Source organism: Bombina bombina, chromosome 9 (assembly GCF_027579735.1).
Source record: "Bombina bombina isolate aBomBom1 chromosome 9, aBomBom1.pri, whole genome shotgun sequence".
NCBI lineage: Eukaryota > Metazoa > Chordata > Amphibia > Anura > Bombinatoridae > Bombina > Bombina bombina.
The window spans coordinates 130,471,534-130,497,974 of record NC_069507.1 but is presented as its reverse complement, the minus strand read 5'-3'; the positions used below and the strand labels follow the sequence as shown (position 1 = coordinate 130,497,974).

The window sequence follows — 26,441 nt, the reverse complement described above, 5'->3', positions numbered from 1 at the left end:
GTGGCTACTGAGGAATTTTTGAGGTAAAATCTCTTTTTTACATAGAGATGTTCAGGTGATATTTTCTAGTCCGCTTTTTACAGCTATGCTGCATCACTTTCAAGTGTTTCAACATTTGGGTATCATGGCCCTTTAAGAAACTTTCTAATTTACTCCTATTAATTTTTCTTCTTTCTCTTGGTATATTTATTTAAAAAGCAGGAATGTAAAGCTTAGGAGCCAGCCCATTTTTTGGTATGGCACCTAGGTAGCACTTGCGCTAAATCGTAGCCTCGTTCTCATGCCATGAAACAAGGCATGAGAACCTAAGAGCAGCGAAGGGGGTAAGTCATGCAGTGATGGGCAGCAGATTATATGATATATGACATACATAAACATATTTACAGGGAACACGCAGTTTCCCATACATTGGGATGTAAGGGCACTTTTAAGTGCTGTTTTTCCTTACCCTGCAACATGTATAACTCATAACTGTCTATGAAAATATGGCTGAGGTGGCTACCCTAGTGCCACCATGTTGAAATCTCTTGCACATGTTGAGCAATGCTCCTTTAGATACCTGCAGTGAAGCACCCATGATTAGAGGGAGGCGCATGAAATGTATAGCGTTTAGTGTCCTTTTCATTGAAATTTAAACTTCAGAAAAAAAGGCAAAACAAAGCACTTTTAGATATCACAGGAGTGTTCCAACTTGGAATCAAATTAATTTAGAACACCTAGGGTCATGCTATAAGGAATATACCTGTATATCCTTAAAATTATGATAAATTGCTGCAGCGGGTGCCATTTGCCTTTTATTAAAGTGACATTCTAATGCAACAATTCTTATCTGATAATTTAAAAATGTCCTTCTTGGCAGTGAGTCCACGAGAACATTCATAACCTTTGGGAATTACCTTTCCTGGCCACCAGGAGGAGGCAAATACACCCCAACAGAGTTTAAATATCCCTCCCACTTCTCCTACCCTCAGTAGCTCAAGCCGAGGATAAGAAAAAAGTTGAGATACAAGAAGAAGTACAGAGGTGCAAACGACTGCCGCCACTACAATCGTGCATTAGTGCGAGGTTGTGGACTCACTGCCAAGGAGGAAATTAAATCAGCTAAGAATAATTTTAATAACCACAAGAACATTCATAACCTATGGGAAACTTATACCCAAACCGTGAGTGCATGACTATTCGGGAGGGAAAGTAGGGAAGGCAGACCCGGACCCTGAGACAAAAAGGTCCTGACGTAGAGCCAATCGCTAAGGAAGAGCAGACAATATGGTCACTAAGTCTGCGTACCAAGTCCTGTGTGGCCACGCAGGAGCTATCAGCATAGTCTGTTTCCCTCCTGCTTGATCTCAGCAACCACTCGGGGCAGTAAAACAATCTGTGAAAACAGATACAATAGGTTGCAATTCCACAAGACTGCTAGCGCATATACTAGCTCTGCCAAATGATCCCTGCTCTCTATCCATATACCAGGAGCTTGGCATTGAAGCCATCAATCTCAGGAACACCCCATGGATGGACCCTGAACCAGGATGTAGTCCAGGTAAAGAGCTACTGTAATACCCTGCAGTCAACTGCAGCCAGCAGAGCACCCAGCACCTTGGTGAACAATCAGTGCCGTAGCCAGTACGAATCGAAGCGCAACAAATTGGTAGTGCTCGTCTAGGAAGGTGTACCTCAGGAAACAGTAGTTATCTCTGTGGCTCGACATGTGAAGGTATGCATCCTTCAGATCTATTGTGGTCATGAACTGACCCTTTAAACCAGGGAAAAAATTGATCTTATTATTACCAGTTTGAAATTTGGAACCCTTACGAACCTATTGAGGTCCTTTAGGTCCAGAATGGAACGTGCCCTTCTTGGGGACCATGAGGGATTGGCATAGAACCCCTTTCCCTGCTCTGCCAGAGGAACTGGAACCATATAAGGTCATCCACACTGAGTAGTGCTGATCTCTTTACTAGGTTTACCGAAACCCTTGAGAGAAGAAAGCGGCCCCGTGGGGGACATGACTGAAAGCTTATTCTGTATCCTTGATGCACAATGTCCAGCACCCAAGGATCCTGGATGGACTGAGCCCAGTCGCGAAAACTTCCAGCCTAACAGCCCTTGGCCTTAGATTTCTTGTTCTGCAGTAGGAACGCTCCCTTTCCACCATTGACAGTAGCTATGATAGAATCCAGCCCAGGTCCAAAAAGGGATAGTAACCTTGACTTTGAGACATTATCCACCGACCACGACTTAAACCACAGGGCCCTTCTGGCCAGAACTGCAAAGCTAGAATTCTTGGCATTGATGAGGATAATCTGAATGACGACATCTCTGGTGAAAGCATTAGCCAACTTTATAGATTGAATATGATCCTGAATCAGTTGAAACAGGGAGCCTGACTGCAGGAATACCTTTCTCAGGTATCCCTCGATCTTTCTGTTTAGAGGGTATTTGAAGGATGTGCTATCCCCTATCGGGGTGGTAGTGCATTTTGCCAAAGTGCATATGGCGCCATCAACCTTAGGTACACATTCCAGAATTCTGCATGTGAAGGGAAAGCTGGAAACAACTTCTTAAAAGGAAGCAACAGGGGTAAGGGGAACCCCCGGCTTCTATCATTCCTTGGAGATGGTCTCCGCTATGACAGTGGGTACATGAAATATCTCTGGAGCCCTAGACTTAGGTCTAAAACACCAACTCAAATCTGAGCCTGGTCCTCCTCTGGCAGTTTCACCGCTGGAAGCCCCAGGCTTCCAAAAAAAAGCCTTAAGCAGGAGCCCGAGCTGCTCCATCTTACACTTTATTAAGATCTCCTCAAAGTCCCCTTCTTACTTTTCTTCCGAGGTGTCAATGGAAGAGAGTTCTTCCTCAGAGCCAATTACAGGTTAGTCATAAGGTTGTTCATAAGCATCTATAGTGACCTCCGCAATGTTTGGCCTCTTTTTCACTTCCCTGCTACCGGTATAGCGCTCACCGTAGACTGAATATGGGGCGTAAGGTCATTGGGCAGTGGGCCTACGCCTGCCGAAGTCATATCTTCACAGTAGCCTGGGGCAACCATGGGATGCTGGACAGGGACGTCTGCATCAGCTGACACTTGGGAATCCGCAGATGGGCCTGCTTGAGACAGGCAATGCGGAAATTCCTCAGTGGTCTGCTTGCATGGGCCTCCTGCATGAGTCGGTAGGACAAAATGACGAGCAAGAATTGCATAGCTGTGCCGGATGGTGCATAGTATTCAATTTGCAAAGCATACATTTAACATTATATTAATGGAGAGTCTAGAGGAATCCTCTGTACATTCCACTGGTAAGAGTCATCCATGGTATAGTGGTGTATAGTGACAATTTCAGCTAAAATTGTGAGCCTCACAGCAGGGTACCTCAGGCTTCCGATGCACAAATCAACTGGCCCCTTAATGCCCGGCTGGACCACATTGTTACCACAGGTCTGTTGCACCATGGAGCTAGGCAGAAATGGTGCAAAATCGCATAGGTTATGAATGTTCTTGTGGACTTTCACTGCCAATAGAAGGAAACTTAAAAACAGTGCTGACAAATTACAGTATGTAAGTTACTGACCCTAGATATGTGCTTAAAGGGACATAAAACCCCAAAAATTATTTCACGATTTATATATAGGAGTGTAAAAAATATATATATATATATATATATATATATATATATATATATATATATATATATATATATATATATATATATATATATATATATATATATATATATATATATATATATATATATATATATATATAAAAAGGAAGAAGAAGAAGGTGAAGTTGTAGGAGGCATGCACGTAACAAGCAATATATGGCAGCAGTTTTATAACCGTTATAAACGTTATATAATTGCAAGAACAGTAGGTGGCAGCAGAGTTTCATGTACTGCTCCAAAAATGTGCACGTTACCTATCTAGATGTCCTTTAAAAAAATATATATAATACCATGAGAAAGTCAATTTAATAATAGGAGTAAATTGAAAAGGTTTATAAAATAGTTTACTCTGAATCACACAAACACAGAGTCTTCACTGTCGGCGTGTACGTGTCTTCGTCATCTGACTGGTTCGACCAATCCGAGCAGTGGAAAAGCGTGTTAAATTTGAAAAGCTCAGTGGTACTCTCAATGCTTAGATTAAAGAAAGTAGAGTTTGTACTTAATAGGTCACAGATTGTAAATCATTCTACGCGTTTCGGCACGTTGTGCCTTTATCAATTAAGTACAAACTCTACTTTCTTTACTCTAAGCATTGAGAGTACCACTGAGCTTTTCAAATTTGACACGCTTTTCCACTGTCCGGATTGGTCGAACCAGTCAGGTGACGAAGACACGTACACGCCGACAGTGAAGACGCTGGAGCCACGCTTGGGAGTGAAAGAATACTCAGCGTGTAGTGCCCACAGCTGATTGCTCTGTCGAGAGCGCACACACAGCACCGGCGCCGCTTGCAGCCATTAAGTCTGTCAGGTACGTTCAAGTTTATTCCATCATCCCAGCATTTGTTTGTTCTTAAAACTGACCGGTCAGCAACTGTTGCACTTGAGGAAACTTGACTTTGAAATCTGGCTAAGGATTCACTTAAGATACACGGCTCATATGTGAAGTGACAATTTGCTATATTACCCATCAGTTGGCCGCAGACCATAATTAATTATTTATTTCTGCTATACGTTTTGGAAAACAGAGCTACACAGACCATCATATATGTTATGGACTTCTCAGGCTGATTTTGACATAATCTACATTTTTATAACTGACACTGCAGTTGCCTTTAATCTGGTTTAGATATTTTTTTTTATGAATTGTTTTTAATATATGCTATTGCACTTAGTCTTAGGAGTGACTTTTTAGCGATTAATTATTTCAGTTCTTTTAGATGTGGCCACATCTTTCTCTTTTCTATCAATTAACTTGTTAGATATATATATATATATATATATATATATATATATATATATATATATATATATATATATATATATATATATTAAACACAGGAGTGGACCGCACTCACAGACTGGACTGGGTACACATCCTAAGCCACTGTTAACTCCACAGCTCTGAACACTGACAGACAGCTGCAAAGTTCCCAGCAACCAAGGCAGTTAACCCCAGAGCAACCTGGGTGTCAGGTCCGCAGGGGAGCATTACAAACATTAACACAAAACACAAAAAACCCAGCACTCACTAGCAGATTTACAGCAATGTTTAAAAGCAAAACTGGGGGAAGTCAGTTACATTTGGCGCCCAAGGATCAAGCCCAGGACCACGACAAGGTCTCCCCCTTCCTGGGACCCTAAACCAGCACCCACACAATGCATACTTCCAAACAAACCAACTGGGAACCTCCCAGGGTGTTTTGCTTTTAAACATTGCTGTGAATCTGCTAGTGAGTGCTGGGTTTTTTGTGTTTATGTTTGTAATGCTCCCCTGCGGACCTGACACCCAGGTTGCTCTGGGGTTAACTGCCTTGGTTGCTGGGAACTTTGCAGCTGTCTGTCAGTGTTCAGGGCTGTGGAGTTAACAGTGGCTTAAGGATGTGTACCCAGTCCAGTCTGTGAGTGCGGTCCACTCCTGTGTTTTGTATTTACATAGGGGAGGTTACAAAAGCCTGTGTCACCCTGGGAGGTTCCCAGTTGGTTTGTTTGGAAGTATGCATTGTGTGGGTGCTGGTTTAGGGTCCCAGGAAGGGGGAGACCTTGTCGTGGTCCTGGGCTTGATCCTATGGCGCCAAATGTAACTGACTTCCCCCAGTTTTGCTTTTAAACATTGCTGTGAATCTGCTAGTGAGTGCTGGGTTTTATATATATATATATATATATATATATATATATATATATATATATATATATATATATATATATATATATATATTAGATTTAGCATTTTAGGAATTGTACATTTTTATGCCTTGCTATATTAATAAATCAATTATTCGTTAGTATTTATGATCTGTATACCAATTTTTTTTATATGATATCATATTGCATTTCCTAATATATTGATTTGTATCCATCATACATATTAGTGCACTTTTCTTTTATATCTATATTTGTATTTGGAAGTCTTTATATTTATATATTTATATCTTTAACTCAGCCTAGTGCGCCACTCTTATATTTTTTATTTTCTATGTACTAGCTTTTAACTGTGTTTGAGGGATCACAGACTATCTTAGAGTTGGCTTTGAGTTAATTAGGTAAAAGTCCGGATCTATCACTCATTTTTAATTAACATCTTGATATATTCTAGTGGTCATGGCTAAGTGTTTATCAATAGGGCACAGTGATACTATACATTAGTTTATTTTAATAATTCCTCAAACAGCATTAAGTCCATCTGGGTATATATTAGATATGTGTATTTGGATACTTTGTTGGGATCGGAATGTGGAAGTAAGCTCTATTGAGCTCGTTTAGAGCCGTATTGATTCTGGTGCAAGATCGCCACTTCAACATCCACAGATCTTAACGTGGTGATCTTGCACTAGGATCAAACCAGCTCAGAAAAGCTGAAAAGTGCTTACTTCCACATTCGGATCCTAACGCACAAGTCTTGTGTATATTAAGCAGAGTAGTTACATGCAGCACACAGCTGTGTAAATAGGTAAGACGTTTGAACATTTGATACAAGTTGTGTAACAGTTTCAACTGGAAATTTGTTTTATTTATTTATAGCCATTTATCCTCTGATTAGCATTCCCTTTTATGATGCAGACATGACTTACCGGGAATCCAACCCAGAAGAGAGTCCCACTCCAATATATGCGCAGTTCAGGTCCAATGCAAATGATTATAGCAAGCATCACACAGATACAGCCCAAAGTGATCTGAGAGGCCTATTAAACAATACACAATAGAGAGGGTTAACAGTGTGAGGAAAACTAGGATATAAAAGGTTTGCTTTAGATTAGATTCTATTATTTATTTTCCAAAATTAGAAAACTATTCCAAGACCATCATAGCAACAGGTACACAGGAATAAACATTATATGTATATACAGTACAGTTTGCTACAGTTACACACAGTCTCTACTCCTCCTGCAATTCATATAACCTTGAAACTAAAAGCAATAAGTTTCAAACACAGAATAGACAGCTTTATGTAGCAGCCATTTTCATTTTCCTTCATAATACAATTCATCTTTATGAATGGGACATGAAACCCAAAAATTTCTTTCAAAACCGAATTTTATTGTTTAAAGGGACATGAAACCAATTTGACGTATATATACACACACGTCGTGTGGTACTTTGGCTATCGTACCGCACCACGTATATATACACACACACGTCGTTGCTTCAGGATGCTCCAGCACTCTCGGCTGTTAAGTTACAGTTGAGATCGGGAGCTCTTGAAGCTTCAGGCATCTGAAGCATATGGAACCAGAGCGCGATCAGTGCTCCGCCTCCCTATGAGGGCAGATGCCTGATCGTTACAGACTGTGAACGTTGCTGGTACCGGCGTGGGGGGGGGGGGGGAGAAAAGAATACACTACAGAAAATATGCTAAAATATATATATATATATATATATATATATATATATATATATATATATATATATATATATATATATATATAAAAGGTAGTATTATAGGTACTGCAAGTACCTAAGATGCTGCCTAACAGAGGGTTGAGGTAAAGGGGGATCCTACACTGCAGAAATAAAAAAATAAAATAAAGAAACAGCCTTATTTTCATACTGCCAGACTTTCTGCCAGTACCTAAGATGGGGCTTAACAGTGGGGGAGTGAAGAGAGCTGTTTCGGAGGGATCAGGGGGTAAGAAGTGTCAGGTGGGAGGCTAATGTCTACACTAAAAGCTCAAATTAACCTTTTAAGCTACCTTATTAACCCCTTCACTGCCAGGGATAATAGAAGTGTGGTGCACAGCTCCAATTATATGGCTTTGAAATTGCTTTTTGGTAATTAGAAGGCACCTATGTCTGCTATTTCTGAACAAAGGAGATCCCAGAGAAACATTTACAAACATTTCTGCCATGATTGCACAAGCAGTATGTAAATTATTTCTGCGAGAAACCCAAATTTTGTGGGGGGGGGGGGGAAAAAAAAAAAAAAAATGTATTTGATTGCATACAATATACCAAAATGGGCCTAGATCAATACCTTTGGTTATCTACTTAAAACATTTTTTATTATATTGTGTTGACAGGTATATGAAAAAAGAAAAAAAGAAAAAAAAAATTTAAAAGTAAATTTATGCTTACCTGATAAATTAATTTCTATGGTACGACGAGTCCACGGATTCATCCTTTACTTGTGGGATATTATCCTCCTGCTAACAGGAAGTGGCAAAGAGCACCACAGCAGAGCTGTCTATATAGCTCCTCCCTTAGCTCCACCCCCCAGTCATTCGACCGAAGGTACAGGAAGAAAAAGGAGAAACTACAAGGTGCAGAGGTGACTGAAGTTTAAAATGAAAAATATAATCGGTCTTAAAATGACAGGGCGGGCCGTGAACTCTTCGTACCATAGAAGAAGAAAATTTATCAGGTAAGCATAAATTTACTTTTCTTCTATACGGTACGACAAGTCCACGGATTTATCCTTTACTTGTGGGATACAATACCAAAGCTACAGGACACAGATGAACGAGAGGGACAAGACAGATGGTTAAACAGAAGGCACCACTGCTTGAAGAACTTTTCTCCCAAAAAAAAGCCTCCGAAGAAGCAAAAGTATCAAATTTGGAAAAGGTATGAAGAGAAGACCAAGTCGCAGCCTTACAAATCTGTTCAACAGAAGCATCATTTTTAAAAGCCCATGTGGAAGCCACCGCTCTAGTAGAGCGATCTGTAATCCTTTCAGGAGGCTGCTATCCAGCAGTCTCGTATACCAAACGGCTTTTCAGCCAAAAAGAAAGAGGTAGCCGTAGCTTTTTGACCTCTACGTTTTCCAGAATAGACAACAAACAGAGAAGACGTTTGACGGAAATCTTTGGTTGCTTGCAAGAAAACTTCAAAAGCATGAACAACGTCCAAGTTGTGCAACAGACGCTCCTTCTTAGAGGAAGGATTAGGACACAGAGAAGGAACAACAATTTCCTGATTGATATTCCTATTAGTAACAACCTTAGGAAGGAATCCAGGTTTGGTACACAAAACCCCCTTATCAGCATGGAAAACAAGATAAGGCGAGTCGCATTGCAATGCAGATAATTCAGAAACTCTTCGAGCCGAAGAGATACCAACTAAAAACAGAACTTTCCAAGATTGAAGCTTAATATCTATGGAATGCATAGGTTCAAACGGAACCCCTTGAAGAACTTTAAGAACTAAATTCAAACTCCATGGCGGAGCAACAGGTTTAAACACAGGCTTGATTCTAACTAAAGCCTGACAGAACGACTGAACGTCTGGAACATCTGCCAGACGCTTGTGCAGTAGAATTGATAAGGCAGATATCTGTCCCTTTAAGGAACTAGCTGATATCCCCTTCTCCAATCCTTCTTGGAGAAAGGACAAAATCCTAGGAATCCTGATCTTACTCCATGAGTAGCCTTTGGATTCGCACCAATAAAGATATTTACGCCATATCTTATGATAAATTTTCCTAGGTGACAGGCTTTAGAGCCTGAATCAAGGTATCTATGACCGACTCAGAGAAACCCCACTTGGATAAAAACAAGCATTCAATCTCCAAGCAGTCAGCCGCAGAGAAACTAGATTTGGATGCTAGAACAGACCTTAAATCAGAAGGTCCTGTCTCAGTGGCAGAGTCCATGGTGGAAGAGATGACATGTCCACCAGGTCTGCATACCAAGTCCTGCATGGCCACAAAGGTGCTATCAAAATCACTGAAGCTCTCTCCCGTTTGATTCTGGCAATCAAACAACGAAGGAGAGGAAATGGTGGAAACACATAAGCCAGGTTGAACAACCAGGGTACTGCTAGAGTATCTATCAGTACTGCCTGAGGATCCCTTGACCTGGACCCGTAACAAGGAAGTTCGGCGTTCTGACGAGACGCCATCAGATCCAATTCTGGTGTGCCGCATTGCTGAATCAATTGTGCAAACACCTCCGGATAGAGTTCCCACTCCCCCGGATGAAAAGTCTGAGTACTTAGAAAATCCGCTTCCCAGTTCTCCACTCCTGGGATATAGATTGCTGATGGATGGCAAGAGTGAGTCTTTTCCCATCGATTATTTTGGTAACCTTTATCATCGCTAGAGAACTCTTTGTTCCCTCCTGATTGATATATGCTACAGTCGTGATATTGTCTGACTGGAATCTTATGAATCTGGCTGAAGCCAGAAGCGCGTTGAATATAGCTCTCAGTTCTAGAATATTTTTCGGGAAGAGAGCCTCCTCCTGAGTCCACAAACCCTGTGCTTTCAGGGAATTCCAGACTGCACCCCAGCCCAATAGGCTGGCGTCCGTAGTCACTATGACCCATGCTGTCCTGTGGAAACATTCCCTGGGACAGATGATCCTGTGACAACCACCAAAGAAGAGTCTCTGGTCTCTTGATCCAGATTTATCTGAGGAGATAAATCTGCATAATCCCCATTCCACTGTTTGAGCATGCATAGTTGCAGTGGTCTGAGATGCAAGCGAGCAAACGGAACTATGTCCATTGCCGCTACCATTAGTCTGATTACCTCCATACACTGAGCCACTGACTGCCGAGGAATGGAATGAAGAGCTTGGCAGATGGTTAAAATCTTTGATTTCCTGACCTCCGTCAGAAAAATTCTCATGTCCACCGAATCTATCAGAGTTCCCAGGAATGGAACTCTTGTGAGAGGGATAAGTGAACTCTTTTTTACGTTCACCTTCCACCCGTGAGATCTTAGAAAAGCCAACACGATGTCCGTGTGAGACTTGGCTAGTTGGTAAGTTGATGCCTGAATTAAGATATCGCCCAGATAAAGCGCCAAAGCGATGCCCCGCGACCTTAGAACCGCCAGAAGGTACCCTAGCACCTTTGTGAAAATTCTGGGAGCTGTGGCCAACCCGAAGGGAAGAGCCACAAACTGTTAATGCTTGTCCAGAAAGGCGAACCTGAGGAACTGGTGACCTTTGTGGATAGGGATGTGTAGATACGCATCCTTTAAGTCCACGGTGGTCATATATTGACCCTCCTGGATCACTGGTAAAATAGTCCGAATGGTCTCCATCTTGAAGGATGGGACTCTGAGGAATTTGTTTAGGATCTTGAGATCTAAAATTGGTCTGAAGGTTCCCTCTTTTTTGGGAACCACAGATTGGAGTAGAACCCCTGCCCCTGTTCTGTTTTCGGAACTGGGCAGATCACTCCCATGGTATATAGGTCTTCTACCCAGCGTAAGAACGCCTCTCTTTTTGCCTGGTTTACAGACCATTGAGAAAGATGTAATCTCCCCCTTGGAGGAGAATCTTTGAAATCTAGAATATACCCCTGGGTTACAATTTCTAAAGCCCAGGAGTCCTGAACATCTCTTGCCCAAGCCTGAGCAAAGAGAAAGTCTGCCCCCTACTAGATGCGGTCCCGGATCAGGGACTACCCCTTCATGCGGTCTTGGTGGCAGCAGCAGGCTTCTTGGCCTGTTTACCCTTTTTCCAAGTCTGGTTAGGTCTCCAGACTGGATTGAGCATAATTCCCCTCTTGCTTTGCAGCAGGGGAAGAGGTAGAGGGACCACCTTTGAAGTTTCGAAAGGAATGAAAATTATTTTGTTTGGTCCTCATCTTATTTGTCTTATCCTGAGGAAGGGCATGGCCTTTCCCTCCAGTGATGTCTGAAATAATCTCTTTCAGTTCAGGCCCGAATAGGGTCTTACCCTTGAAAGGGATGGCTAAAAGCTTAGATTTTGATGACACATCAGCAGACCAGGACTTAAACCATAACGCCCTAAAATGGCAAAACCTGAATTCTTTGCCGCTAATTTAGCCAGTTGAAAAGCGGCATCTGTAATGAAAGAATTAGCTAGCTTGAGAGCCCTAATTCTATCCAGAATATCATCTAATGGGGTCTCAACCTGAAGAGCCTCCTCCAGAGCCTCAAACCAAAAAGAAGCTGCAGTAGTTACAGGAACAATGCACACTATAGGTTGGAGAAGAAAACCCTGATGAACAAATATTTTTTTAAGGAGACCCTCTAATTTTTATCTATAGGATCTTTGAAAGCACAACGGTCCTCAATAGGTATAGTTGTACGCTTAGCCAGGGTAGAAATGGCTCCCTCCACCTTAGGGACCGTCTGCCACGGGAAACATTTTCTTAAAAGTAGGAGGGGGAGCGAACGGAATACCTGGTCTATCCCACTCCTTAGTAACAATGTCCGAAATCCTCTTAGGGACCGGAAAAACATCAGTGTAGGCAGGAACCTCTAGGAATCTGTCCATTTTACACAATTTCTCTGGAACTACTATAGGGTCACAATCATCCGGAGTCGCTAAAACCTCCCTGAGCAATAAGCAGAGGTGTTCTAGTTTAAATTTTAAAGCCATCATGTCTGAGTCTGTCTGAGGGAACATCTTTCCTGAATCAGAAATCTCTCCCTCAGACAGCAAATCCCTCACCCCCAACTCAGAACAGTGTGAGGGTACATCGGATATGGCTAATAAAGAGTCAGAGGGCTCAGCATTTGTTCACACCAGACCTACTTCCCCTGCAACCCAGGCAGCTTAGATAAAACCTCTGTGAGGGTAGTATTCATAACTGCGGCCATATCTTGCAGGGTGAAAGAATTAGACGCACTAGAAGTACTTGGCGTCGCTTGTGCGGGCGTTAATACTTGTGACACTTGGGGAGAATTAGATGGCATAACCCGATTCCCTTCTGACTGAGAATCATCCTGCGACATACTTTTAGTAGCTAAAATATGTTCTTTGCAATTTATTGACCTTTCAATGCATGAGGGACACATTCTAAGTGGGGGTTCCACAATGGCTTCTAAACATATTGAACAATGACTTTCCTCAATGTCAGACATGTTGAACAGGCTAGTAATGACTACAAACAAGCATGAAAACACTATATTTTGTGAAAAAAATAATAATCTTAAAAAAACAGTACTGCGCCTTTAAGAGAAAAAAAGCATACACGTTCTGCAAAACTGCTTTAAAATGCACCAAATTTTTCAAATTTTTGCAAGAAGACTCAATGTGTAGTTAAGTTTGCCCCACAAGGAAATTTAACATTTAACCCTTTAATGTGCAAACCAGATTGAAATTCGTCCTAAATCCGGAAAAAAAACACCCCCAGCACCTTGCCACAGCCCTGCTGTGGCCCTACCTGCCCTCAGGGATAGTAAATATGGGTTAAAGCTTCAATTTGGCCCAAAACATCCACAAGGGCCCTTAGGAGTTGGAACTTGCTGCTTGCTGAGTGAAAACAACTGTGCATCTGAGGCGCGAAAATAGGCCCCGCCAATCTCACTCGATGTCTCTACAGCCTCAAAGAACCGCACCAGAGCGGTTTTAAACTAGCCATATGGGTTCTGAGACCCAAAAAATAAGCCAAGTGTACCCTCAATAAAGTTGCCCAAAAAACGTTATTGCCAACAAACATTCAAAACTCAGTGTCAACCATTTTTGTAATTAGCCCCTTATGCAAGCTTAGTAATGCCTTTCTATAGCTGCTTACCCTAATGGGGATACGGTCAGCCTTTCTGAAAAACAGTCTCTCCAGAAAAAACAGAATTTATGCTTACCTGATAAATTACTTTCTCCAACGGTGTGTCCGGTCCACGGCGTCATCCATTACTTGTGGGAATATTCTCTTCCCCAACAGGAAATGGCAAAGAGCACAGCAAAAGCTGTCCATATAGCCCCTCCTCAGGCTCCACCCCCCAGTCATTCGACCGACGGTTAGGAGAAAAAATTAGAAACTATAGGGTGCCGTGGTGACTGTAGTATATAGAGAAAGAAATCTTTCAAACCTGATTAAAAAAAAAAAACCAGGGCGGGCCGTGGACTGTTGGAGAAAGTAATTTATCAGATAAGCATAAATTCTGTTTTCTCCAACATTGGTGTGTCCGGTCCACGGCGTCATCCATTACTTGTGGTAACCAATACCAAAGCTTTAGGACACGGATGAAGGGAGGGAGCAAATCAGGTTACCTAAACAGAAGGCACCACGGCTTGCAAAACCTGCCTCCGAAGAAGCAAAAGTATCAAATTTGTAAAATTTGGCAAAAGTGTGCAGAGAAGACAAAGTCGCTGCCTTACATATCTGATCAACAGAAGCCTCGTTCTTGAGGGCCCACGTGGAAGCCACAGCTCTAGTGGAGTGAGCTGTGACTCGTTCAGGAGGCTGCCGTCCGGCAGTCTCATAAGCCAATCGGATAATGCTTTTCAGCCAGAAAGAAAGAGGTAGCTGTAGCTTTTTGTCCTCTCCTCTTACCAGAGTAAGCGACAAACAAAGATGAGGTTTGTCTAAAATCCTTAGTTGCTTCTAAATAGAACTTTAAAGCACGAACTACATCTAAATTGTGTAACAAACGTTCCTTCTTTATAAAAAACTGGATTCGGATACAGAGAAGGAACAACTATTTCCTGGTTAATATTCCTGTTGGAAACAACCTTCGGAAGGAAACCAGGCTTAGTACGCAAAACGACCTTATCTGAATGGAACACCAGATAGGGTGGATTACACTGCAAAGCAGATAATTCAGAAACTCTTCTTGCAGAAGAAAAAGCAACCAAAAACAGAACTTTCCAAGATAGCAACTTGATATCTATGGAATGTAAGTGTTCAAACGGAACACCTTGAAGAACTGAAAGAACTAAATTTAGACTCCAAGGAGGAGTCAAGGGTCTGTAAACAGGCTTGATTCTGACCAAAGCCTGTACAAAAGCTTGTACATCTGGCACAGCTGCCAGTCGTTTGTGTAACAAGACAGATAAAGCAGAAATCTGTCCTTTTAGAGAACTCGCTGATAATCCCTTATCCAAACCTTCTTGGAGAAAGGAGAGGATCTTAGGAATTTTAATCTTACTCCAGGAGAATCCCTTGGATTCACACCAACAGATATATCTTTTCCATATTTTATGGTAAATCTTTCTAGTCACAGGCTTTCTGGCTTGGACCAGAGTATCTATCACTGAATCTGAAAACCCACGCTTGGATAAAATCAAACATTCAATTTCCAAGCAGTCAGCTGCAGAGAAACTAGATTTGGATGTTCGAATGGACCTTGTACTAGAAGATCCTGTCTCAAAGGTAGCTTCCATGGTGGAGCCGATGACATATTCACCAGGTCTGCATACCAAGTCCTGCGCGGCCACGCAGGAGCTATCAGAATCACTGAGGCCTTCTCCTGTTTGATCCTGGCTACAAGCCTGGGAAGGAGAGGGAACGGTGGAAACGCATAAGCTAGGTTGAACGACCAAGGCGCCACTAATGCATCCACCAGAGTGTCTTAATGCATTCAAAGTATTGCACCCCAATTTTCAAGCGGTTAACCCTTAAAATGTGGAAACCGGAGCCGTTTGCAATTTTAACCCCACTACAGTCCCAGCCACAGCCTTTGTTGCGACTTCACCTATTCCAGGGGGGTATACGATACCAATTCAAGCCTTCTAGGAACGTTTTCAGTGGATACCAGACCCTCTCACATGCAGCTGCATGCACTGCACTCAAAAGAAACTGCGCAATAATGGCGCGAAAATGAGGCTCTGCCTACTACAGTGAAAGGCCCTTCCTGACTGGGAAGGTGTCTTAACTAGTGCCTGGCGATAAAAACGTTCCCCAAATAATAAAAAGTGTGAAATCCACTTCAAACTTTAAATAATAACAAATAAACAATCGATTTAAAATTTTTAAATCCAGAATTGGTCTGAAAGTTCCCTCCTTCTTTGAGAACTACAAACAGATTTGAGTAAAACCCCTGACCTTGTTCCACAGTTGGAACTGGGTGTATCACTCCCATCTTTAGCAGGTCTACACAATGTAAGAATGCCTGTCTTTATTTGGTTTGATGATAAGTGAGACATGTGGAACCTTCCCCTTGGGGGTAGTTCCTTGAATTCTAGAAGATAACCCTGAGAGACTATTTCTAGTGCCCAGGGATCCTGAACATCTCTTGCCCAAGCCTGAGCAAAGAGAGAGAGTCTGCCCCCTACTAGATCTGGTCCCGGATCGGGGGCTACCCCTTCATGCTGTTTTGGTAGCAGCAGCAGGCTTCTTGGCCTGTTTACCCTTGTTCCAGCCTTGCATTGGTTTCCAAGCTGGTTTAGTCTGGGACGTGTTACCCTCTTGTCTAGAGGCTGCAGAGCTGGGAGCCGGTCCGTTCCTGAAATTGCGAAAGGAACGAAAATTGGACTTATTCTTAGCCTTGAAAGGCCTATCTTGTGGGAGGGCATGGCCCTTTCCCCCAGTGATGTCTGAAATAATTTCTTTCAATTCTGGCCCAAAAAGGGTCTTACCATTGAAAGGGATATTAAGCAATTTTGTCTTGGAAGATACATCCGCCAACCAAGACTTTAGCCAGAGCGCTCTACGCGCCACAATTGCAAACCCTGAATTTTTCGACGCTAATCTCGCTAACTGCAAAGCGGCATCTAAAATAAAGGAATTAGCTAACTTAAGTGCGTGAATTCTGTCCATGACCTCCTCATATGAGGTCTCCCTACCGAGCGACTTTTCCAGTTCCTCGAACCAGAAACACGCCGCTGTAGTGACAGGAATAATGCACGAAATAGGTTGAGGGAGGTAACCTTGCTGTACAAAAATCTTTTTAAGCAAACCCTCCAATTTTTTATCCATAGGATCTTTGAAAGCACAATTGTCCTCAATGGGAATGGTCGTGCGTTTGGCTAGTGTAGAAACCGCCCCCTCGACCTTAGGGACTGTTTGCCATGTGTCCTTCCTGGGGTCGACCATGGGGAACAATTTCTTAAATATAGGAGGAGGGACAAAAGGTATGCCTGGCTTCTCCCACTCCTTATTCACTATGTCCGCCACCCTTTTAGGTATCGGAAAGGCATCAGGGTGCACCGGGACCTCTAGGAACTTTTCCATCTTGCACAATTTTTCTGGGATGACCAGATTGTCACAATCATCCAGAGCAGATAGCACCTCCTTAAGTAATGCGCAGAGATGCTCTGATTTAAATGTCACAACATCAGGTTCTGCCTGCTGAGAAATTCTTCCTGTATCAGAAATTTCTCCATCTGACAAACCTTCCCTCACTGCCACTTCAGACTGGTGTGAGGGTATGACAGATAGATAAATTATCATCAGCGCCCTCCTGCTCTACAGTGTTTAAAACTGAGCAATCGCGCTTTCTCTGAAATGCTGGCATTTTGGATAAAATATTAGCTATGGAGTTATCCATTACTGCCGTCAATTGTTGCATAGTAACAAGCATTGGCGCGCTAGAAGTACTAGGGGTCGCCTGCGTGGGCATAACTGGTATAGACACAGAAGGAGAGGATGCAGAACTATCCCTACTTCCTTCATTTGAGGAATCATCATGGGCAACCTTACTAAATGTGACAGTACTGTCCTTACTTTGTTTGGACGCCATGGCACAATTATCACATACATTTGAAGGGGGAACCACCTTGGCCTCCATACATACAGAACATGATCTATCTGAAGGTACAGACATGTTAAACAGGCTTAAACTGGTTAATAAAGCACAAAAAATGTTTTCAAACAAAACCGTTATGGTCTCTTTAAATGTTAAACAGAGCACACTTTATTACTGAATATGTGAAAAATTTAGCCCTTAAGAGTGTCCACCAGTTAATAGCCCATAATAAGCCCTTTATTCTTTCTGAGTCTAAGAAAATGGCTTACCGATCCCCATGAGGGAAAATGACAGCCTTCCAGCATTACACAGTCTTGTTAGAAAAATGGCTAGTCATACCTTGAGCAGAAAAGTCTGCAAACTGTTCCCCCCAACTGAAGTTCTCTAGGCTCAACAGTCCTGTGTGGGAACAGCAATTGATTTTAGTTACTGCTGCTAAAAATCATACTCCTCTTTTAAACAGAACTCTTCATCTCTTTCTGTTTCAGAGTAAATAGCACATACCAGTACTATTTCAAAATAACAAACTTTTGATAGAAGAATAAAAACTACAACTAAACACCACATACTCTTCACCATCTCCGTGGAGATGCTACTTGTTCAGAGCAGCAAAGAGAATGACTAGGGGGCGGAGCCTGAGGAGGGGCTATATGGACAGCTTTTGCTGTGCTCTTTGCCATTTCCTGTTGGGGAAGAGAATATTCCCACAAGTAATAGATGACGCCGTGGACCGGACACACCAATGTTGGAGAAAATGACTGAACATACCTCACTGCTATATAGCATGAAAACGTTCCTCACACTTTAGTTTCTTGTACCCCTCAGCCTCTGTGGGAACAGCACTGGATCTTAGTTACAAATGCTAAGATCATCATCCTCCAGGCAGAAGTCTTCATCCATCTGCTGCCTGAGTGTAAATAGTACACACCGGTACCATTTAAAACAAAAAACTCTTGCTTGAAGAAATTAAAGGGCCATAATACCCAAATGTTTAAACACTTTAAAGTGATGCAGCATAGCTGTAAAGAGCCGACTAGAAAATATCTCCTGAACATCTCTATGTAAAAAAGAAAGATATTTTACCTCAAAAGTTCCTCAGTAGCCACCTCCCATTGTAAAGGATTTCTAAGCAGCATTTTAGTGCGTCTGTCCTGGGACAGCTGAAAGGATGAGCCTCATGAACTCTCATATTATTTCACCAATCGGGTAAAGGAAGCTTACTATGAAATCTCATGAGAGTTAAGTCAAATCTCATGAGATAAGAGTTTATGACCTCAGCACTGTTTATGCTGATTGGCTGCTGTTCATTTCTTCATTTTTTTTATTTTTACCTGCAGCTGGGAGCAGCTGAGTATAACTTTTTACACAGCACTTACTCTGCTGAGCTGAAGAAATTGTGAGGTAAAATATCTTCCTTTTTTACATTGAGATGCTCAGGTGAGATTTTCCTGTCAGTTTTTTACAGTTATACTGCATCAGTTTCAAGTGATTTAGCATATGAGTATTATGTCCCTTTAAAAATTAATATTTTATCACCTTTTTCACTTTACCCTTCCTAGTACTTAGAATAGGCAAAGAGAATGACTGGGGGGTGGAGCTAAGGGAGGATCTATATAGACAGCTCTGCTGTGGTGCTCTTTACCACTTCCTGTTAGCAGGAGGATAATATCCTACAAGTCAAGGATGAATCCATGGACTCGTCGTACCTTATAGAAGAAAAAGGCTCTATTTCTGTTTAAATGGAGTGATAGCAAAAATGCTAAAAATTCTCTGGTATTTTGCACACATTTTTTGTCTTAAAGTCCCGGCAGTGAAGGGGTTAAACAACTTTCCAATTTGTTTCTATTTAATTTGCTTTGTCCTTTTGGCATCCTTTGTTGAAAAGCATACCTAGGTATTATTAGGAGCAGCAATGCACTACTTGGAGCAAGCTGCAGATCGGTAGCTGCAAATATATGTCTTGTCATTGGGTCACCAAATATGTTCAGCTAGCTCCTAGTAGTGACTCAATGCTACTTCAACAAAAGCATACCAACAAAGCTAAATTTGCTCTAGCTCAGTGTTTCTTAAAAGGGACATGAAACCCAAATAAAATCTTTCACGATTCAGATAGAGAATACAATTTTAAACAAATTTCCAATTTACTTCTACTTTTTAATTTGCTTCCTTCTCTTGTTATTTGCTAAAAAGGTTATCTAGGAAAGCTCAGGAGCAGCAAATAAACCTAGGTTCTAGCTGTTGATTGGATACATACAGATTGTCATTGGTTTACCCATGTGTTCAGTTAGAAACCAGTAGTGCATTGCTGCTCCTTCAACAACAGGATACCAAGAGAATGAAACAAATTAGCCAATAGGAGTAAATTAGAAAGTTATTTAAAAATGTATTCTCTATCTGAATCATGAAAGAAACATTTTGGGTTTCATGACCCTTTAACTCCAGTCCTCAGGACCCTTAACAGGCCAGATATTTATATCTCAACTAGCACAGGTGAATAATCAGCTGATCAGTATCCATGGTTACTAACCTGCTCTCACCCTTCAGATGATTATTTCACTTGCACTCTAGTTGAGATATAATGAAACTCTGGCATGTTAAGGTTCCTGAGGACTGGAGCTGAATCCTTTAAAAAAACTGGGAAAAAAAAATTCAATAAGGTTTCAAAAAAATCTGTATATTTCTATACTGCATTTTTAAGCACCTTAATTTACTCACCCCAAGTCCTCTCTGTGCTCCATGGGTTGATTTACTGGTTGATTTTTGAACTTTGATGATTCTCAGGCTTCTGATTCCATCAAAAAGGGCATCTAGGAAAGACCTTTGGTTGACATGAATATTTATCACTGAACCCTCTGAAGTTTCACAGGAGACCTTCCCTTCAGGGACTTTCACAATGTTAGTCGGCATTGTTGTAACGGAGTCAAGTCTGACAAAAAGAATTATATATGTCAATTTAGTGGAGAATGAGGAAGATTGATACTAAGCATTCATAACTTTAATGAATATAACTTTAATGAATATATTTAAGTAGCTGCAATGCTGTTCATTTACTTTTCAGGATGAGACTTGATACCTTATGTGTTGCCATTTTATCTATTTCATTCTAAAAAGGTTATATTTGAACAGTATATCGGAAGATTTCTTTCACAAATTTAATAAAAAACATTTGACATAAAATAATGTATGGCAAATACTAGGATAGTATATGAAACTTTACAAGTTCTTAACTCTATATTCTAGCCTACTGTATCTCAACACCTGTATATATTTTTAAATTATTTCCTCATAAGCACAAATAAAGCCATTATATCAGCCCAAGTTAGCTGTATTTGATGGCCGGTGTTGGCAAACTGCACCACATCTTTAACTGTGCTTCTGCATGTACACCCTCCCTGCCACTGGGACCAATACACTTGCTCATTCCTCCTCTACGTGTCATTTTTTGGTAACAAAATACTGAATGATGGAATGTACAGTTCTGTGTATGTGCATGTTTGTGTCTAAATATAATATGTCCCTCTGGAGTGATATATTGTATTAAAAAGGGACATCAAGTCAAAATTTAATTTGTATGATTCATATAGAGCAGCAACTTTAAACAACTTTCTAATTTACTCCCATTAACAAAATGTGCACAGTCATTTTATATTTACACTTTGTCAGCAGCTCCTACTGAGCATGTGCAACAATTCACAGAATATACGTATATGCATTTGTGATTGGCTGATGGCTGTCACATGATACAGGGGGAGTGGAAATAAACAACTGAAATTTGTTGGAAAAAAAAATAAATAAAATCGACTACTTATATGAAGTTCAGATTTAGTGCTATTGCATTAATTTTTTATTATGCATGTGTTGATTATGCAAAGCCATTGTATTTACTGGTCCTTTAATTGTAGAGAGGCAGATATTGTCTACTGCAGAATTTAATTTCATAGGGCTCTTAACTGTGATGAATTTTAGATATGATTCCCAGCTTGGACTGAGAATAGAGTTATAGATGTTTTGGTATTCAGTTACAGACTTATCTCCGCACCATAGCACTGGGTATGAAGCTACAGTGGAGGTAATAAGTATGTTAAAGCAATCTGAGAAACTAATTAGGATTGGTACACCTTGCCTTTGACAAAGCAAAAGACAAAAAAATCCTAGGATTACCCAATTTCTGACTTTACTCATAACAAATACACCTTTAAACTGCTTCTTCCAGACACGTTTGGAGCGCAGAAGTCACCACTGGGTGAAAGTTAGTTTTAATTATTTACCCAATTAAAGTTTGAAGCAGTAAATAAAGCAAGCCTTACAGTAATACTAATGAGAATTTTAGCATAAACAGTAAATCTGGGGGGGATGAAAAAAAAAAGTGATTGATAGGTTTATTTATAGATTTGTTTGCTATTATTTTTAGAACCTTGTGCTTCAGTCATTTACCAGAATTTGTTTGTTTTTGTTAACTAGATTGTATACCACCCTTCAACATAATTTCCCTAATGAATATAATAATGGTGTATTAAAATGTATTTAGATTTATTTAAGCAATTCAAATATAAATGGTACCAATATTTATGTACATGCAGCAGGTTTAATTATGTTGTGAACATTAGTCCTTTAATTTTTGTTTGCATATTTAAGGAGAGCACCCCGCCCAAAAAAAATAAAAATAATAACTTGCATAAGGGCCCTCTGTTCCTTAGGTCCACCACTGTGCTTGAATGTTAAAGAATCAGAGAGAGGGAAGAAGTTGTGAAGGAATGGGGTCAAGTGTATAAGTTGAGATGAGAGAGAGATAGGAGTTTTGAGATCTCATACTCTGTTACAGGTGAAGAAATATATAAAATATAAGCATAGGCACAGAAATTAAACTTCTTTATATCTATTGGAGTAACACAATCTTTTTAAAATTCTGATGTTAAAAATAGTATAGTTTCAGGGCTATCCATTATCCAGAGATAGAAATGTCAGACACCTGGGTCCTCAATGCTGTTCTCTTTTTTGTTAACAAGTCAAAGAAAAGTGACAAATGCAGAGCAAATAAGAACTGGGGGGGGGGGGGCTAGCAGCCTAGGCAGTCCCCCATGATTTGTTCCTGGCCTTGAGATCACATCAACGGTCGCATGATTTAATTTTTGCAGTGTTTACATCAGAACTGTGTTCCTGCATGAAGGAGTTAAACTATTCAGACAAAAGCATTCCCAAACAAAACTACTAAACAATTTTATATAACAGTGAATGATTAGTACATTATGATTGCTTGCATGCATAAATCCATTAGAAACCTAACATTTTAAACATCTTAATTAGTAAATGTTACTCACACACGGACTGTTCTTCCACTCCTTCTGCAACAATCAGTAAACTAAAGAAAGTATGAACCAAAATAAGGAAACACACAAAACCAAAAAGATTTCCAGATAAGTCTTAAAGAAACAGAAAAAAAAGTATTTTTTTACATGGTATTTAATAAAAGTACTGAACTTGATCAAGACCTGTGAGTGCCCAAATGCTTAGGAACTTTCTATATGCATTTAACCGAGCACCTGGGCAAGTGAAGAAAAAAGTTACACTAGGTGGTGGTGAGTGCATGAAACAAGACAGATTGTATATAAATACATATACACACACACACACTCTTTTTGCAGTTCTTTTCTAATCTAACTTCACTTACATTGCTTTGAAGAAGAAACAATTCTAATGTTATATCTAAGAGTGATTCACCTCACCTGTGAAGGAAATAAAGTTAAAATATATTCCCTCAAAAAAATATTGAAGACTACACTTGAAGAATTGGTTGATAGTAAGGAAATGCGGTGCATACCCAGTCCATGTTGCTTAAGTTTTCCGGTGTAAGGGGTAATTATTACTTATTTCTGCATAAACTTTTAGGCTTTTAAATACCCATTACTGCAGTAAGGGCTTGTATATAGACATTTAAAGGCTGGATGCTTTTCTCTCTCTTTTTTCCCCAGGGGAAAAAAAAAAATTGTCAAAAGCATATTGAAACTTATCGGTCAAACAGATTACTAAAAAAATAAATAAAAAAAATGTATCACATCCTTCAATTGTATGAAAAGGAATAATTTTACTCAATCAGGTTTCTCTAAAAAATTATCGTGTGCACTGAAGAGGCCTAACTAGACGTCACTGGCCTCAAGGAAGAGACTTTGGCAGGGGCTCCCAGTTCAACAGCACCCTTTCTAGCGGTTTTCAATCAGCAAAAGCTGAGCCGGCAGCCATATAGGAATATGATAACTACTTTTTTGTGACTGAGTTGTCCTTCCCCCTTGGTTTGTCCCCACCAGAAGATATGCACTTGCTGTACAGTAGAACCTGCCACCATTTCTCCAACATTGGTGTGTCCGGTCCACGGCGTCATCCATTACTTGTGGGAAATATTCTCCCCCACAGGGAAAGGCAAGGAGAGCACACAGCAAGAGCTGCCCATATAGCTCCCCCTCTGGCTCCGCCCCCCAGTCATTCTCCTTGCCGCTCTGAACAAGTAGCATCTCCACGGGGATGGCGAGGAGTTAGTGGTGTTAGTTGTAGTTTTTTATTTCTTCTATCAAGAGTTTGTTATTTTAAAATAGTGCTGGCTTGTACTATTTACTCTACAACAGAAAAGTGATGAAGATTTCTGTTTAAGAGGGCTATGATTTTAGCACAAGTAACTAAAATCCATTGCTGTTACCACGCAGGACTGTTGAAACTAGAGAACTTCAGTTGGGGGTAACAGCTTGCAGACTCATCTGCTTCAGGTATGACTAGTCTCCTAACAACACAGGCTAATGCTAGATGACAGTCATTTTTCCCCTCAGGGAAAACGGTAAGCCATTTTTCTTTCACCTCAGCAAAAAAGATAACAGGCTTCCCCTTTTTGAATTTTATGCTGGTAGACACTGTTAGGGGCCAAATCGATTGGTTTTTATTGCAATATCATGGCATATGAAATGTTTTATGAGCTCATATACACTTGGGGACGTTTTTTATTGATCTGGCTTGTTTTAGACACCTAAATCTAGTCAGGAAGGCCCCTTCACTCTAGTGTACTGAGGGAGGAGGCCTCATTTTGGCGCTTCAGCTGCGCAGTTGATTTTCAAGGCAGTGCATGCAGTCTCATGTGAGAGGGTCCTGTGGCTCAGAAAGTGACTCCAGAAGGCTTATTTCTGTGGATGGTTGACCCCTAAGGAAGGTAAAAGCTACAGCAATGCTGTAGCAGGGATTGTGGTGTATAAAAACGATTAAATCCAACAATTTGCTCCGGTTTGCTTGTTTTAAGAGCTAGAGTCTCCATATTTGCTGTGCAATACTTTATATGCATTAAGACACTGGGGTCCAAATTTCATAAAAATCGGATATTGCCTTCATAGTTTTTTGAACATTCAGAAATAAAGTGCGTCATTTTATTATTTAAAGAGACAGTAACGTTTTTGTTTAAAATCGTTTTTATTGCATTGTTTGCCTGCCTAAATCTGTTTAACATGTCTGGGCCATCAGATAACCTATGTTATGTGTGTGTAGAGACAAATGTGGTTCCCCCCTTCGAGTGTTTGTGATGATTGTGCCATAGCGTCCAAACAAAATAAGGACAGCTCTGTTACATTTCATAATGTTGCCCAAGATGATTTATCTAATGAAGGTAGTGGGGATAGTTCTACATCCTCTCCTTCTGTGTCTACACCAGCTTTGCCCGCGCAGGCGACACCTAGCGCGCCAGTGCTTATTTCTATGCAACAATTGACAGCAGTAGTGGATAATTCTATAGCAAATCTTTTATCCAAACTGCCAGCTTTTCAGAGAAAGCGTGATTGTTCAGTTTTAAATACAGATAAAAAGTATGAACAATCAGACGCTGACGATGCCTTATCTATTTTACCCTCACATCAATCAGAATTGGCTGTGAGGGAAGGGCTGTCCGAGGGTGAAATTTCAGACTCAGGAAAAAATTCTCAACAGGCAGAACCTGATATAGTAGCATTTAAGTTTAAGCTAGAACATCTCCGCGCTTTGCTTAAGGAGGTATTAGCTACTCTGGATGACTGTGATTCTATGGTAGTACCAGAGAAGTTGTGCAAATTGGACAAATTTTTAGAGGTCCCAGTGCACGACGATGCTTTTCCTATACCCAAGAGGGTAGCGAGCATAGTGGATAAGGAGTGGGAGAAGCCAGGTGTACCCTTTGCCCCACCTCCTATATTTAAGAAAATGTTTCCCATAATAGACCCTAGAAGGGACGCATGGCAGACGGTCCCGAAGGTTGAGGGAGCTGTTTCAACACTAGCGAAGCGCACAACTATTCCTATAGAGGACAGCTGAGCTTTCAAAGATCCTATGGATAAAAAATTGGAAGGATTGCTTAAAAAGATTTTTGTTCAGCAAGGGTTCATCCTTCAACCAGCTACGTGTGTTATTACTGTCACTTCAGCGGTGTCCTTTTGGTTCGAGGAACTAGAAAGGTCGCTCCAGAAAGAGACTTCCTATGAAGAAGTCATGGACAGAATTCATGCATTAAAGTTAGCTAATTCCTTTATATTGGATGCCGCTTTTCAAATAACGAAATTGGCGGCGAAAAACTCAGGTTTTGCTATAGTAGCGCGGAGGGCGCTTTGGCTAAAATCCTGGTTGGCAGATGTGTCGTCCAAGACTAAGTTACTTAATATTCCTTTCAAGGGTAAGACCCTTTTTGGGCCGGAATTGAAGGAAATTATTTCAGACATCACTGGGGGTAAGGGCCATGCCCTCCCACAGGATAGGCCTTTTAAGGCTAAGAACAAGTCTAATTTTCGTTCCTTTCGCAATTTCAGGAACGGACCGGCTAATAACTCCACTGCCGCTAGACAAGAAGGTAACACGGCCCAGCCCAAACCCGCTTGGAAGCCCACGCAAGGCTGGAATAAGGGTAAACAGACCAAGAAACCTGCTGCTGCTACCAAGACAGCATGAAGGGGTAGCCCC

General features: G+C 40.9%; 1 protein-coding gene across 3 annotated transcripts in view; it reads right to left on the bottom strand.

Annotated features, from left to right (window-relative positions):
• LOC128640066 (uncharacterized) overlaps positions 1–26,441 on the bottom strand; it is an 81,283-nt gene that overhangs the window by 37,786 nt on the left and 17,056 nt on the right. For all 3 annotated transcript variants that reach the window (XM_053692389.1, XM_053692387.1, XM_053692388.1), the window contains exons 2-3: positions 20,205–20,415; positions 6,736–6,846 (exon numbers count right to left, since the gene is read on the bottom strand). In XM_053692389.1, the coding sequence (XP_053548364.1) occupies positions 6,736–6,846; positions 20,205–20,396 (303 nt within the window). In that variant the 5' untranslated portion in view covers positions 20,397–20,415. The remainder of the gene's footprint in view (positions 1–6,735; positions 6,847–20,204; positions 20,416–26,441) is intronic.